Below are 15206 nucleotides of genomic sequence, written 5' to 3'. Positions count from 1 at the left end.
CAAAATTCCAGCCTGGCCTGCCTGTTCCTGAAGCGGGGGGCTGACGTGAACGCGGTGGACGCAGAGGGCAAGGACCCCCTCACCATCGCCATCGAGCTGGCCAACGCCGACATCGTCACCCTGTGAGATTCCCCTCCGGGAGGCACCCATGGGTGGTGGGGGGGGGCACCCATGGGTGGGGGTACCTGCCCTTCTTACACCGCCCCCCCCCCCCCTTTCTCCTCCCCAGGCTGCGGCTGGCCAAGATGCGGGAGCTGGAGGTGGCCCAGGGGCAGACTGGTGGGTTTGGGGGGGGTCCAGGGGTTGGGGAGGGTTTTTGGGGTGTCCCTGGATTTGGGGGGGGGTCCTGAGCAGGATCTTGGGGGGGGGGTTGGGGGGGGGCACAGGGGTGTTGCTGTGTGGTCCTCAGGTCCTGAGAAAGACCTAAGGGCGGGGGGGGGGGGGGGGTCCCTGAGTTCAGGGTGTCCTTGGGTTTGGGGGGGGGGAGCAGGTTTGGGGGGGTCCTTGGATTTGGGGGGGTCCCAGTATGGGTTTGGGGGGGGGGGGCTGAGTTTGAGCTGACCTGGAGGGGGTCCTTGGGGGGCTCCCTGGGTTTGGGGTTCCCCCAAGAGGGTCCCTATATTTGGGGCAGCCCAAGTTTGGGGTGTCCCCATGGAGGTTTTGGGGGGGGGAATCCTTGGTTTTGGGGGACCCCGATGGGGAGCTTGAGGGGGGATCCCCATTTTGGGGTCCCCCCACCGACCCACCTTCACCCCCCCCAGGCGACGACACCTACCCTCGACATCTTCCGCGACATCTCCCTCATGGCCTCTGACCACCCCGAGAAGCTCGCCCGCCCCCACCACAAGCTCACCACCCTCTAGCTCTGCCCCCTCCAGACCCTGCCACGCCCCCCCGGGGCAGGGCCCCCGCCCCCTTACAGGCAGCTTCCAATGAAATAAAGCATCGCCTTGGCCTTGCCCCTCCCATGGTCCCGACTCTGCGCCCGGCCGGGAACATCTGATGTGGTACCTACAATGGGGCTGGTTGGGCTACCTAGAACCGCCCCCCCAAATCTGCTCCCCACAATGGACCCTACTTGCGTTACCTAGAACTGAGCCCCCCCCCGATGGTTGGGTCATGCAGGACCAACCCCCCCCAAATCTTCTACCTACAATGGGCCCCACTTGGCTTACCTAGAACCGCGCCCCCCAAACGGGCCCGGGGTGGGTTACCTGGGCCTGACCTCCACCATGTGGTACCCAAAATGAACTCCGCTTGGGTCGTCTAGAACCAACCCCCTCAACGGGCCCTGGTTGGGGTACCTAGAGCTGACACCGCGCCAGTCTTTCACCTAAAATGGCTCCTGGCCAGGTCACCCCAAAGCAACCCCAATGCATCACCTAGAACACCTGGTGTTTTAATGGGGTGTCCCCACCCCAGGAAGGGGGTGACACCCACCCTCCGCCCTCCCCACCCCCACCCTTGGGTGCTGAAGGAAGGACGGGAGCCCGGGCTGAGCTTTGTGGGGAGCAGAGGGTTTTACATGGCTGGTTCTAGAGCGGATCAGCAGGGGGTCTCGGGGCCAGTGGGGGCCGGGGTGGGACTCCCCTCTTTGCCGCCGGCACCCTGGGAAGCGTGGAAGAAGCCGGGGAGGGTGAGGATGAGGAGGCTCCCGGCCAGGAGGAAGGCACCGGCAGCAAGGAAGGAGATGGTGTAGTTCCCGGTCACGTCCCGCAGCCAACCTAAAATATGGCAGCGTTGAGGCACCTGGAACCCCAACCGCCCCCCCTAGAATCAGCCCAGAGCCCACCTGGGGGGGCCAAAGGGTTGGGGAACAAGGAGTGTGTGGGTTGGGGCACCTGAAACCCCACCTGGGACCCCCCCTAGAACCTGCCCGCACGCCGCTGGGGGGACCCAAGGGTTGGGGGAGCGGGAGCATGTGGGTCGGGGCGCCCAGAACATGCCCGGGTTCCAAGGGGAACCCCAATCCTCTTGGGGTACCGAGAGCCTGCAGCGTGGCCGAGGTCACCCGACGTCACCCCACGTCACCCGATGTCACCCCACGTCACCGAATCCGGGTCACCCGAGCCCACCACGAGCCATCGCCCACCCAAACAGCCGTGGGGATGGGAAACACATCCCCCAACCGGTCCCCGGGTGCCCCCTGTGACCGGTTCTAGGTCACCCAACCCTCCCGGCCCCCCGGCACCGCGGCGGGTCACCTGCATACCGGCAAAGGGTGCCCCCAGCAGAGACCCAAAGCTCTCGAACATCTGCATGAGGCCGATGGCGTGGACCAACCGCCCGGCGCCAACCACCTCGGCCACGCCGGCAAACTGGAGGGGCACGACGGCTCCGGCGCAGAACCCGTAGGCCGAGGCCAAGGCCAGGAGACCCCCGAAGGAAGTCCCCAAGGGCAGGAGCAGCGACACCAGCCCCGTCAGCACGGCCCAGGCGAAGAGATGACGGAGCAGGGGGGTGGCCGGCCGGGCGGCCAACCAGCCGGCGGCGACCCGGCCTCCCCCGTCAACCGCCGCCATCGCCGCCATCACCAGCCCGGCGCGGTGCTCGTCGCACCCCACCTCGTGGGCGCGGGCTTCCCCGTGGACAAAGGGCACGTAGTAGCCGGCGTCCACCAACACGAAGGCCAAGGCGTAGCGGACGAAGGGCCCGTGCCGCAGCAGCCGCGTCAGCCCCGGCCGGTCCCGCGGCGGCCCCGGGGTCTCGCCGGGGACGGGCAGCGGCCGGAGAAGAGCCCCGGCGGCCACCAGGTTGAAGGAGGCGGCAGCCAGGAGGAGCAGGGCCCCCCGCCAGCCGTAGGCGTCCAGCAGCAGCGGGACCAGCGGCCCCAGGGCCAGTCCCGAGACGCTGGCGCCCGACACCACCAGCCCGGTGGCCAGCGCCCGCTGTGCCGGGAAGTAGCGACCCACGGTCCCCAGGGAGGGCGTGAAGACCAACGCCCAGCCCAGGCCTGTGGGGAGAGGCGGGGCACCCCGTGGGCACGGCCGGCCAATGGGGCGGGGTGGGCGAGGGCACCCGATAGCCTTGGGCCCTCTAAGGTTGCCCCATGGTTTGGGGTGTTCTGGGTCACCCAACGGCCCAGAGAGCTCCAGGCCGCCCGATGCCGCAGGATGTTCTAGATGACCCACATTCCCGCGCACCCCATCCCTCGCCCGGTGACCCGCCACGTTCTAGGTCACCCAACCCCTCTCGCACCCCATCCCTCGCCCGGTGACCCCCCACGTTCTAGGTCACCCAACCCCTCTCGCACCCCATCCCTCGCCCGGTGACCCCCCACGTTCTAGGTCACCCAACCCCTCTCGCACCCCATCCCTCGCCCGGTGACCCCCCACGTTCTAGGTCACCCAACCGCCCGGCACCCCGTTTCCCAGCAGCCCCTGCTCCGTACCCGCCAGCAACCCGACGCTGAGGTAGAGGTGGGTCATGTGGGTGGCGAAGGCCCCCAGGAAGAGCCCCAGGCCCGAGAGGAACCCCCCAACCATGGCCACGGGGCGGGCGCCGAAGCGGGTGCTCAGGGCACTGCCCAGCGGCCCTGCAATCGGGGGAGGGGGGGCGGAGCCCCCAGGGCTGCTTACTGGGGGGACTGGGAGCCAGGGGATGGATGATGGGGGGGTGCCAGTGATCCCAGGGCCCTTTACTGGTGGGATTGGGACCCCCAAGGGCTGGATAGGGGCAATCCCAGTGTTCCCAGTGCCCCCCAGTAGCCTCCAACCCTTCTTACTGGTGTGATTGGGACCCCAGAGGGATGGCTAAAGGCAATCCCCGTGCTCCCCAGTAGTCCCCAATCTTCCTTAGTGGTGTGCTTAAGACCTCTGGGGGGGGGTAGGGGGATTCCAGTGCCCCCCAATGCCCCTTATTGGTGTGCTGGGACCCCAGAGGAATGGATAGAGGCAATCCCAGCCCTCCCAGTGCCCCCTACTAGTGTGCTGGGACCCCAGAGGGATGGCTAGAGGCATTCCCAGTGCTCCCAGTGCTCCCCAGTAGCCCCCAACCTTCCTTAGTGGTGTGCTTAGGACATCAGGGAGAGGGTAGGGGGATCCCAGTGCCCCCAGTGCCCCCTACTGGTGTGATAGGACCCCAGAGAGGAGAATAGAGGCAATCCCAGTGCTCCCAGTGCCTCCCCAGTGCCCCATACTGGTGTGCTGGGACCCCAGAAAGATGCATAGAGGCAATTCCAGCCCTCCCAGTGCCCCTTACTGGTGTGCTGGGACCCCAGAGGGATGGATAGAGGCAATCCCAGCCCTCCCAGTGCCCCCTACTGGTGTGCTGGGACCCCAGAGAAATGGATAGAGGCAATCCCAGTGCTCCCAGTGCCCCCTACTGGTGTGATGGGACCCCAGAGAAATGGATAGAGGCAATCCCAGCCCTCCCAGTGCCCCCTACTGGTGTGCTGGGACCCCAGAGGGACAGATAGAGGCAACCCCAGCCCTCCCAGTGCCCCCCCAGTGCCCCTTACTGGTGTGCTGGGACCCCAGAGGGATGGATAGAGGCAATCCCAGTGCTCCCAGTGCCCCCTACTGGTGTGATGAGACCCCAGAGGGATGGACAGAGGCAACCCCAGCCCTCCCAGTGCTCCCAGTGCCCCTTACTGGTGCGCTGAGACCCCAGAGCGACGGATAGAGGCAACCCCAGCCCTCCCAGTGCTCCCAGTGCCCCCTACTGGTGTGATGGGACCCCAGAGGGATGGATAGTGTCAGTCCCAGCCCTCCCAGCCCTCCCAGTGCCCCCTACTGGTGTGCTGGGACCCCAGAGAAATGGATAGAGGCAATCCCAGTGCTCCCAGTGCCACCTACTGGTGTGCTGGGACCCCAGAGGGATGGATAGAGGCAATCCCAGCCCTCCCAGTGCCCCCTACTGGTGTGATGGGACCCCAGAGGGATGGATAGTGTCAGTCCCAGCCCCCCCCAGTGCCCCCTACTGGTGCACTGGGACCCCAGAGGGATGGACAGAGGCAACCCCAGCCCTCCCAGTGCCCCCCAGTGCCCCCTACTGGTGCGCTGGGACCCCAGAGGGATGGACAGAGGCAACCCCAGCCCTCCCAGTGCCCCCCAGTGCCCCCTACTGGTGCGCTGGGACCCCAGAGGCACGGATAGAGGCAACCCCAGCGCTCCCAGTGCCCCCAGTGCCCCCCCGGCGCACACTCACCCCCCAGCTGGAGGGCGGCCAAGGGGGCGGAGCCCACCCAAGCCGCCGCCCCCGCCCTGGCCCCGAAGGCGCCCCCTAGCGGCCGGAGGCAGAGCCCCAGCGCCCGCACCCCCCCGGCCACCAGCGCTGCCTGCAGGAACGCCCCCCCCAGCACCCCCCACCCCCCCGGGGGGGGCCGGGGGGCACCCAGGTGGCCGGGGGGGGGACCCAGGCCTCCGGGGGGGGGGACACTCAGGAGTCTGGGGGGGGGGGGACCCGGCTGGCTGGGGGGGGGGCACCCAGGTGGCTGGGGGGGACCCAGGTGGCTGGGGGGGGGACCCAGGAATTTGGGGGGGGACCCAGGTGGCTAGGGGGGACGCAGATGGCTGGGGGGGCACCCAGGAATTTAGGGGGGGGGGACCCAGGTGGCTGGGGGGGGCACCCAGGCCTTCGGGGGGGGGACCCAGGAGTTTGGGGGGGGACACCCACGTGTCTGGGGGGGGACCCAAGAGCTGGGGGGGACGGACCCAGGAATTCAGGGAGGGACCCAGGTGTCTGGGGGGGACACACGCAGGAGTCCTAGGGGGGGGACCTAGGTGGCTGGGGGGGTCACTCAGAAGTCTGGGGGGGGGACCCAGGAGTTGGGGGGGGGCAGGTGTCTGGGGGGGATCCCAGGAGTCCGTGGGGGGCACCCACAAGTTCTGGGGGGGGGACCCAGATGTCTGGGGGGGGGGGGGACCCAGGAGTCTGGGGGGGGGGACCCAGGTGTCCGGCGGGGGGGGTCCAGGAGTCAGGGGGGCACAGGCAGCCAAGGGGTCCCAGGGGGTCAGGGGGGCCCCAAGTGCTCCGGGGGGGGGGGTCCCAGGTGTCCGGGGGGGGTCCCAGGCGTTCGGGATGTGAACCAGGAGCCTGTAAAAAAGAGACCCAGGAGTTTGGAGGGGGGGGGGGGGGGTCACAGGGGGGACCCAGGCATCCAGGCCCGGTCCCTACCTGGTTCAGCGTCGGAGCAGCTCGGGGAGGGGGGGGGGGGGGGCAAAGTCCCCTGGGGGGGGTCGGGGGTCACCCGGCCGCCTGGGTCCCCTATGGGGGACGGGGGGACGGGGGGGTCCCCAGCGTCCTGAGCCCCTGTTAATGATCCACCCCCCCCCGTGCAAAGGGCGCTCCTGCCCATAAACCACGCCCCCTTCCCCCAGGGCGGGGCCTCCTGCCCGTAACCACGCCCCCTTCCCCGGGGCAGCCCCCTCCGGGGCTGCCCCGGGGAAGGGGGCGTGGTTACGGGGAGGAGGCCCCGCCCCCCCTCCCTGCTTTCCTGCCCTCACCCAAGATGGCGGCGCGGCTTCATCCCCGCCCCGCCCGCGCGGGGCATGCCGGGACGGGGGATTCCCCACAGCGTGCGGCGGCGGGAGCGGCTGGAGGTAACGGGGGGGGGGTCTCATATCGTGTGTGTGTGTGTCCCCAAAAAAAAGGGGGGATCCCGGCTTTTTGGGGGGGGCAGGGGGTGTCCCGGCCACCTATGGGGTGGGGGGGGGGGAGGTCACCCAGAAATCTGGGTGCTGGGCGGGGGGGACGACGCCTGGGTCCCTCTTTTTCTTGGGGGGGGGGGGCTCGTGGATACCTGTATTCCTGTTTTTTTGGGGAGGGGGGGGCTCCTGGATGCGTGCGTCCCTCCTTTTTTTTGGGGGGGGGGCGTCCCCAGATGCCTGTGTCCCCCCCGGGGGGGTGTCGCGGACTCCTGGGTCCTTTAATTGGGGGGGGGGGGGGGGGGAAGGCCTGGGCCCCATTTTGGGTTCCCCAGGACGCCTGGGTCCTCTATAAGGGGGGGGGGGGACACACGACACTCCATGGGGGGGTGTGCCCCCCCCCCCCCCCCCCAAAACCGGCCCGAACCGGCCGGATCGGTCTCTCTTCCGCCCCCCCCCGCGGGGCGGGTTTTGCCGGATTCACTCTGGTTTTGTCTCATTTCCCTTCCCCGGGGGGGGGGGGGGGGGGGGGCTCCGCCCCCTCGAGTGACCTGCAGGGACCCCGGTGTCCGGGTGACCCCCCCCAAACAGCACCCAGGCATCCAGGTGACCCCCCCCCTACCCAAAAGGGACCCAGGCATCCCGGTGACCCCCCCCAAAGAGGACTCCGGCATCTGGGTGACACCCCCCCCAAAAAAGGACCCGGGTGTCTGGGTCTCCCCCCATTCCAAAAGGTGTCCCAGGCATCTGGGTGACCCCCCCGAAAAAGGACCCAGGCATCCGGGTGACCCCCCCCCAAAAGGGACCCAGGTGTCCGGGTGACCCCCCCAAAAAAGGACCCAGACACCCAGGTGACCCCCCACCCAATGGCACCCAGGTGTCTGGGTGACCCCCCCCCCCCCAAAGGGGACCCAGGCATCCGGGTGACAGCCCCCCCCCAAAAGCACCCAGATCTCCATGTCGTCGTCCCCCCCCCCAAAAAGCACCCAGGGCACCCTAACTCCTTGTTCTCCCCCCCCCCCCTCCAGGGGACACAGGTGTCCGGACAGGCCCCCCCCCCCACCCAAGAGGGGACCCAGGCGTCCGGTGCTGCCCCCCCCCGCCGCCCCCCCCGGCCCCCCCCCCATCATGGCGGAGGAGCTGGAGCCGCTGCTGGGGGGCGAGGGCTTCCTCGACCTCTGGAACATGTGAGTGGGGGGACACGGGTGTCTGGGAGGGGGGGGGGAATTGGGGGGGGGGGGTCACCCTGGTGACCTCTGACCTTGACACCCCCCCCCCGCAGGCTCCCCGATAACATCCACTCGATTCCTGAGGAACTGCCGGAATGGGTAAGTGCTGGGGGGGCCGTGGTGACCCCCAAAAGGGGACCCAGGTGGCCTGAGACCCCCCCCAAAGAGGTACCCAGGCATCTGCGTGATCCCCAAAAATGGCACCCAGGTGTCCTGAGACAACCCCCCCTCGAAAAAGGACCCAAGTGTCCTGAGACCCCGCCCCCCCCCCCCCCCCCCCCAAAAGGGACCCAGGTTTCTGGGTGACACCAAAATGGGACCCAGGTGTCCTGAGAACCCCCCCCCTACCAAAAGGGACCCTGAGACCCCCCCAAAAAGGGCACCCAGGTGTCCTGAGACCCCCTCCCCCCCCCAAAAAGGGCAGCCAGGTGTCTGGGTGACACCAAAATGGGACCCAGGTGTCCTGTCCTGAGACCCCCCCCCAAAAAGGGACCCTGAGACCCCCCCAAAAAGGGACCAAGGTGTCCTGAGACCCCCCCAAAAAGGGACACTGAGAACCCCCAAAAAGGGACCCAGGTGTGTGGGTGACCCCCAAAATGGCACCCAGGTGTCCTCAGCCCCCCCCCAAAAGGGACCCTGATCCCCCCCCCCCCCCAAAAAAGGGGTCCCAGGCATGGGGGTGCCCTAACCTCCCCCCTTTCCCCCCAGCAGGAGCTGGACCCCCTGGACCCCCCCCGCGGACGCCCCTGGGGGGGTGCCGGTGCCCCCCCTCCCTGCGGACCCCCCTCCGCCGGTGCCCCCCTCCCCGGTGGTCCCCTCCACCGAGGACTACGGGGGCCACCACAATTTCCGTTTGGGCTTCCTCGAGGCCGGGACCGCCAAGTCCGTCACCTGCACCGTGAGTTGGGGGGGGGCACATGGGACCCCGGGGGTGGGGGTGGGGACGACACCCAGGGGGTGGGGGGTCCTGTACTGGGGACCCAGGCGTCTGGGTGCTGGGGGGGGGGTCGTGGTTTGGGGACCCAGGTATCCGAGGGGTCTCATCTCGGGGTCCCAAGCATTGGGGGGGGGGGTCCTGGATAGGGCACCCAGGGATTTGGGTGCTGTGGGGGGGTCCCAGCTTGGGGTCGCAGGCATCGGGGGGGTCCTAGATCACGGACCCAGGTGTCTGGGTGCTATGGGGGGGGGGTCATGGTTTGGGGACCAGGTATCCGAGGGGTTTCATCTTGGGGTCCCAAGTTTTGGGGGGGGGGGGGGGTGGTGTCCTAAGTAGGAGACCCAGGTATTTGGGTGTTATGGGGGGGTCCCAGCTCAGGGTCCCAAGTATTGGGGGGGGGGGGGGGTCCTAGATAGGGCAGTCAGGTATTTGGGTGCTATGGGGGGTCCCAAGCATCTGGGGGGGGGGGTCCTAGACAGGGCACCCAGATATTTGGGTGCTATAGGGGGTCCCATCTCGGGGTTGCAAGTATTGGGGGGGGGTCCTAGATAGGGCAGCCAGGTATTTGGGTGCTATGGGGGGGTCCCAGCTCGGGGTCCCAAGTATTGGGGGGGTCCTAAATAGGGCAGCCAGGTATTTGGGTGCTATGGGGGTCCCATCTTGGGGTCCCAAGTATTGGGGGGGGTCCTAGATAGGGCAGCCAGGTATTTGGGTGCTATGGGGGGGTCGCAGCTCGGGGTCCTAAGTATTGGGGGGGGTCCTAAATAGGAGCCCCAGGTATTTGGGTGCTATGGAGGCTCCCAAGCATTGCGGGGGGGGGGGGGGTCCTAGATAGGGGATCCAGGCGTTTGGGTGCCATGGGGGGGTTCCATTTCGGGGTCCCAAGCATTGGGGGGGGTCCTAGATGGGGAACTGGGTGTCTGGGCGCTATGGGTGGGGGTCATGATTTGGGGACCCAGCTATCTGAGGGGTCCCATCTCGGGGTCCCAAGCATTGGGGGGGGGGGGGGGTCCTAGATAGGGGATCCAGGGATTTGGGTGCTATGGGGGGGTCCCAAGTATTGGGGGGTGGTCCTAAAGAGGGGGCTCAGGTGTTTGGGTGTTATGGGGGGGTCTGATGTCGGGGTCCCAGGCATCTAGAGTGTTCTATACAGGACACCGAGATGTCTACATATATTGGGGGGGGGGGGGCCTAAATAGGGGACCCCCGCTACCCAGGGGGTCCAAGGTCGGGGTCCCATGTATCTGGGCAGTATGGGGGGGGTCCCAGCTCAGGGTCCCACACACGTCGTGTGTCCTGTCCGCCCCCCCCCAGTACTCCCCGGAGCTGAACAAGCTGTACTGCCGGCTGGCCAAACCCTGCCCGGTGCAGGTGAGGGTGGGGGTCCCGCCCCCCCCCCGGGGCTTTGCTCCGCGCCGTCGCCGTGTATAAGAAATCGGAGCACGTGGCCGAGGTGGTGCGGCGTTGCCCCCACCACGAGAGATGTGGGGGACCCGGAGACGGTGAGGACCCCCGCCTTGGGGATGGGCGGGGGGGACTGGGGGGGCTTGGGGCGGGGGGGGAGGTATCGGGGGGGGGGGGGGGGGCTTGGGGGAATTGGGTTTGGAGGGTCTGTTGGGGGTTGGGGGGGAGTTGGGGGGGCATTGGGGGGGTCTTGGGGGAACTGGGGGGGGTATTGGGGGGCTGGGGGGGTCATTGAGGGGCTGAGAGGTGGAAGGGGTTGGGAATGTGGGGGTGCAGAGGGGGTGTTTGGGGGTGCGGGGGGGGGGGTGTTGAGGGTCAGGGCCTGACTTGGGGTGTCCCGTTCTCCCCCCCTCCCCAGGCCTGGCCCCCGCGCAGCACCTCATCCGGGTGGAGGGGAACCCCCAGGCTCGTTACCCCACGATGATGAGACCACCAAGCGACACAGCGTGGCCGTGCCCTACGAGCCCCCTGAGGTAACACCCCCCCGAAAACCCCGGACCCCCATAGCTCCCCAGGACCCCAAATAGCCTTCCTGGGACCCCCCCGATCCTCCCACAGACACCCAATAACACCCCAAGGACCCCCAAATAGCCCCTGGGACCCCCAAATACCCCCCCCCAAAATTCCATGGTCACCAAATACCCACCTAGCACCCTTAAATACCGCCCAGGGACCCCAAATACCCTCGGGTACCCCCAAATATTTGTCAAGACAACTGAACATCACCCAGGTACTTTCAAATATTATTCAAGATAAGTAAGTACTTCTAATGAACCGTGAATCCCCCCAGCTAGCCCCAAGTATTTGACAAGATAATTAAATGCTTTTCAGAGGCTCAAAATATCTGCAGGTACCCAAAAATATTTTTAAAGACAACTAAGTATTTCTCAGGGACCCCAAATACCGCTCAGGTACTCCTAAATATCTGTCATGACAGCTAAATACCCGTCAGCAATCCTAAATACATCCCAGTTACCCCACCACCCCCAAATATCTCCCCGGGATCCTTAAATATCCTCCCCAATCCCCAAATATTTTTCCTGGGACCCCCGAATACCCTCCAAGAGTCACAAATACTCCTCCGATACCTCTAAAAAGATGTCTGAAATACTTAAGAGCAATTTAGGTATCCCAAATACACTCCCAGCCCCCCCCAAATAATTCTTTGGGATTTCTAAATATTTTACTTTCTAGGTCACTGAAAGGTAGTATTACCACCCCAACTGCTCCCTCAGACCACAAATACTTTCTGAGACCCCCAAATATCCCCCCAGGACCCCCCCAAATGCCCCACAGGGACCCCAATACCTCTCCAGGGACCCCAGAATGTCTCTTGACTCTCTTAAACACTTTCCTAGACCCTGAAATACTTTCACAGGGCCCCCCTTAAATGCCCCCCAGGGACCCCAGTACCTCTCCAGGAACCCCAGTACTTCTTTTGGGATTCCTAAATACTTTTCTAGACCCCAGAACGCTTTCACAGGACACCCCCCCCCAAATACACCCCATGGATGCCAATACGTTTTCTGGGACCCCAATACTTTGTTTCCAACACTTAAATATTTTTCTAGACCCCAAAACACTTCTCCTGAGGCCCCAATACCTTCCTTGGAACTCCAATATTTGTTTTGGGAGTCCTAAATACATTTCTAGACCCCAAAGCGCTCCTCCAGGGTCCCCCCTAAATGTCCCCCAGGGATCCCAATACTTCTTCGGAGACCCCCCATACCTCTCTTGGGATTCCTAAATACTTTGTAGACCCCAAAACACTGCCCCAGAGCCCCCCCCAAATGCCCCCCAGGGACCCCAATACCTGTTCCAGGAGGTATACTCGCTCTGTGACCCCCAAATACTTCTCTAGACCCCAAAATACTTGCCCAGGATCCTCCCTAAATGCTCCTGAGAGACCTCAATACTTTTCTTGGGGCAGCTAAATTGTTTTCTGGACCGCAAAATGCTCCCCTAGGCTACCCCCTAAATACACCCCATAGACTCCAATATCTTTGCATGGACCCCAATTCGTCCTTTGGGACCCCAGTACTTCATCTCGGACCCCTAAATATTTCTTTAGACCCAAAAGTGCTTCTGCAGGACACTCCCTAAATGCCACCCAGGGACCCCAAAACCTCCCCAGGGACCCCAAAACTTCCCCTGGGGACCACACATAGCCCCGTGGGGAGGGCTGGGGGGGGGGAATTTGAGGTGCTGGGGGGGGTTGGGGGTGCCTCTTTCCCCGTAACGACGTGTCGCCGTCCCCGTCCCAGGTGGGGTCGGACTGTACCACCGTCCTTTACAACTTCATGTGCAACAGCTCGTGCATGGGGGGCATGAACAGGCGCCCGATTTTGGCCATCCTCACGCTGGAGGGGCCGGGGTGAGCCGAACACCGGGGTCGTGTCTGTACCCCCCCCCAAATACCTGGGTCCCCCCCACCCCAGATGTCTGGGTCCCCCCTGCCCCGAACACCGGGGTCCCTTGGGAGGGGGCTGTCTGGGACCCTTCTGGATACCTGGGTCCCTGGATGGGGGGGGGTATTGCTGGGGTGGGGGGGGTCCCTGGGGGTCACTGGATGCCTGGGTTCATGGGTAGGGGGGTGTCCCCGGACGCCTGGGTCCTTGGGTGAAGGGGGGGGGGTCCCTGGGGATCCCTGGACACCCGGGTCCTTGGGTGGGGGGGTGTTTTTGGGGGTCCCCAGACACCTGGGTCCTCGGGTGGGGGGGGTCCCTGGGGGTCCCCGGATGCGTGGGTCCCCACCCAGACATCTGGGTTTTTGGGTGGGGGGGGTCCCTGGTGGTCTCCGGACACCTGGGTCCCCCACCGGACTCCTGGGTGTGTGTCGTCATCCCCCACCCCCCCAGAGGACAGATTTTGGGGCGTCGCTGCTTCGAGGTCCGGGTCTGCGCCTGCCCCGGCCGGGACCGCAAGATCGAGGAGGAGAATTATCGCAAGAGGGGCGGGGCCAAGGGCGGGGCTAAGAGGGGTGAGGGCGGGGCCAAGGGGGGGTCCCCGATATGTGGGTTTCTGTTGGGGGGGGGAGTACCTGGATGTTTGGGTCCTTTGGGGGGGGAATGTCCTTGTGGGTCCCCAAGACACCTGGGTCCTTGGGGGGGTCACTGGGTCTTTTGGGGGGGGGGATGTTCCTGGGTCCCCCCGCCTCAGATATGTGGGGGCTGGGCGGGGGGGAGGGTCTATGGGGGTCCCTTGGATGGCTGAGGGTTTTTTTTGTGGGGGGGTCCCTGCATCACCCCGGACACCTTGGGGGGGGTCGCTGGGAGTTCTCTGGGTACCTGAGTCCTTGGGGGGGGGGGGGGTCCCTGGTGGTTCCTCGGCATGTGGATCCTTTTGGGGGGGGGGGGGGGGTGTCCCTGGGTCCCTCCCAGATGCCTGAGGCCCCCCTGGACACTTGGGTCCCACAATGGGGTTAGGGTGGGGGTGCCCCCCAAGGTACCTGGGCCCCCCCGGATGCCTGGGTCCCAACTCTTGCCCCCCCCCCCCCCCCCCCCCAGCCATGTCACCCCACGGCTGAAGCCCCCGAGAGCTCCAAGAAGCGGGTGCTGAACCCCGACCCCGAGGTCTTCTGCCTGCAGGTCAGTCCTGGGGGGCAATTTGGGGTCCCAGGGGGGGCAATTTGGGGTCCTGTGGGGCAGCTGGGGGTCCCGGGGGGGGGCGGTTTGGGGGGTCCCAGGGAGAAATTTGGGGTCCCATGGGTCAGTTGGGGGTCTCAGGCAGGGAATTTGGGGATCTCTTTGGGCAGCTGGGGGTCCCAGGGGGTGTTTAGGAGTCCCAGGGGGCAATTGAGGGTCTGGGGGCAGTTGGGAGTCCTGGGGGCGGCAATTTGGGGGTGCCAGGAGGAAATTTGGGGTCCCATGGGTCAGTTGGGGGTCCCAGGGGGGGCAATTTGGCATCCCAGGGGACAGCTGAGGGGCCTCGGGGACAACTTGGGGGTCCCAGGGGCCACTTGGGTGGTCTATAGCTAGGGTTGGGGGGGGGGGGGGGGCGGTCAGGACCATCCCAGACACCCGAGGTTTTTTGGTTTTTTTTGGGGGGGGGGACAGGTCCATGGGCGCCGCCGCTACGAGATGCTGAAGGAGATCAACGAAGCGCTGGAGGCGGCCGAGGGGGCGGTGGCACTGCCACGGCCGTGAGTCCGGACAGGGACCCCCGGGGGGGGGGGGGGGGGCAGCTGGACACCTGCGTCCCCTTAGGATGGGGGGGTCCCAGGTGCCTGGGTGCCTGTGTGGGGGGGGGGGGGGGGGGGGATGGGGGGGTTGAGGGCAGGTGTCAGGCTTCCAGACGCCTCAGTCCTCTGGGGGCGGGGGGGGGGGGGGGTGTGGGTGGGGGGTGGGGTTTTGGGGAGGGGTCCTGAATGATGCGGTCACTTTTTGGGGGGGGGGGGGGGTGGGTATGAGGGTGGGTGTCAGGCTGCTGGATGTCTGGGTCCCCTTGGGGGGGGTGGTGCATGGCGGGGGTATGAGGGTCCCTGACACCCCCCCCTCGCCCCCCCCCCCCAGGGTGAAGGGTCGCCGCCCGCGGGGGGAGGGGCTGGTGCCGCGCTGCGGGAAGAAGCTGCTGCTGAAGGGGGAGCCGGTGGACTCCGACTGACCACGCCCCCTTTTCTGGAGGCCACGCCCACCCTGCCCTGCTCTCCGTGAAGCCACGCCCATCTTACCGTACCCCCGCCTCCTAACCCCACCCTCTCCTCTTAGCCATGCCCTCTCCCCTCCCTGATGCCCTCCCGGGGGGCACATTGCCGGGGGGGGTTGGAAACATGGGGGTTCAGGGGGAACAGACACACGGGGGTGAGGTCACCCATCCAGGCACCGGACAGGGTGGCACCTGCTTAGCTTCCCAGTGGGGGAAGCTGTGCTGGGTGCCCCCCCATTTTGGGAGACACTTAGGAGATGGGGGGGCAGGGATTGCACCCCCCAAAGGGACTAGGGACCCCCCAAGAGAATAGGGATCCCCCAAAAAGGGACTAGGGATCCCTCC

General features: G+C 66.1%; 2 protein-coding genes across 2 annotated transcripts; one reads left to right on the top strand and one right to left on the bottom strand.

The window, feature by feature from the left end:
- Positions 1-1132: 1132 nt before the first annotated feature.
- On the bottom strand, positions 1133-5317 carry SLC16A13 (solute carrier family 16 member 13; the record flags this gene model as incomplete). Its single annotated transcript, XM_030006773.2, has 4 exons — positions 1133-1724; positions 2213-2953; positions 3392-3535; positions 5149-5317. Coding segments are annotated over 4 exons (1233 nt in total), but the record flags the coding sequence as incomplete, so codon positions are not given.
- Positions 5318-6436: 1119 nt separating this feature from the next.
- TP53 (tumor protein p53) lies at positions 6437-14939 on the top strand. The gene is given in 13 exon segments (XM_030006774.1): positions 6437-6542; positions 7616-7774; positions 7870-7915; positions 8525-8714; positions 10068-10139; positions 10141-10255; positions 10576-10631; positions 10634-10690; positions 12482-12591; positions 13076-13197; positions 13725-13804; positions 14273-14358; positions 14729-14939. Coding segments are annotated over 13 exon segments (1275 nt in total). The 5' UTR covers positions 6437-6451; the 3' UTR covers positions 14820-14939.
- The last annotated feature ends 267 nt before the right edge of the window (positions 14940-15206 follow it).

Source organism: Aquila chrysaetos, unplaced genomic scaffold (genome assembly GCF_900496995.4).
Source record: "Aquila chrysaetos chrysaetos unplaced genomic scaffold, bAquChr1.4, whole genome shotgun sequence".
NCBI classification, from domain to species: Eukaryota; Metazoa; Chordata; class Aves; order Accipitriformes; family Accipitridae; genus Aquila; species Aquila chrysaetos.
Note: the sequence above shows the minus strand (reverse complement) of the source record. Positions and strands in the feature narration are given on the sequence as shown.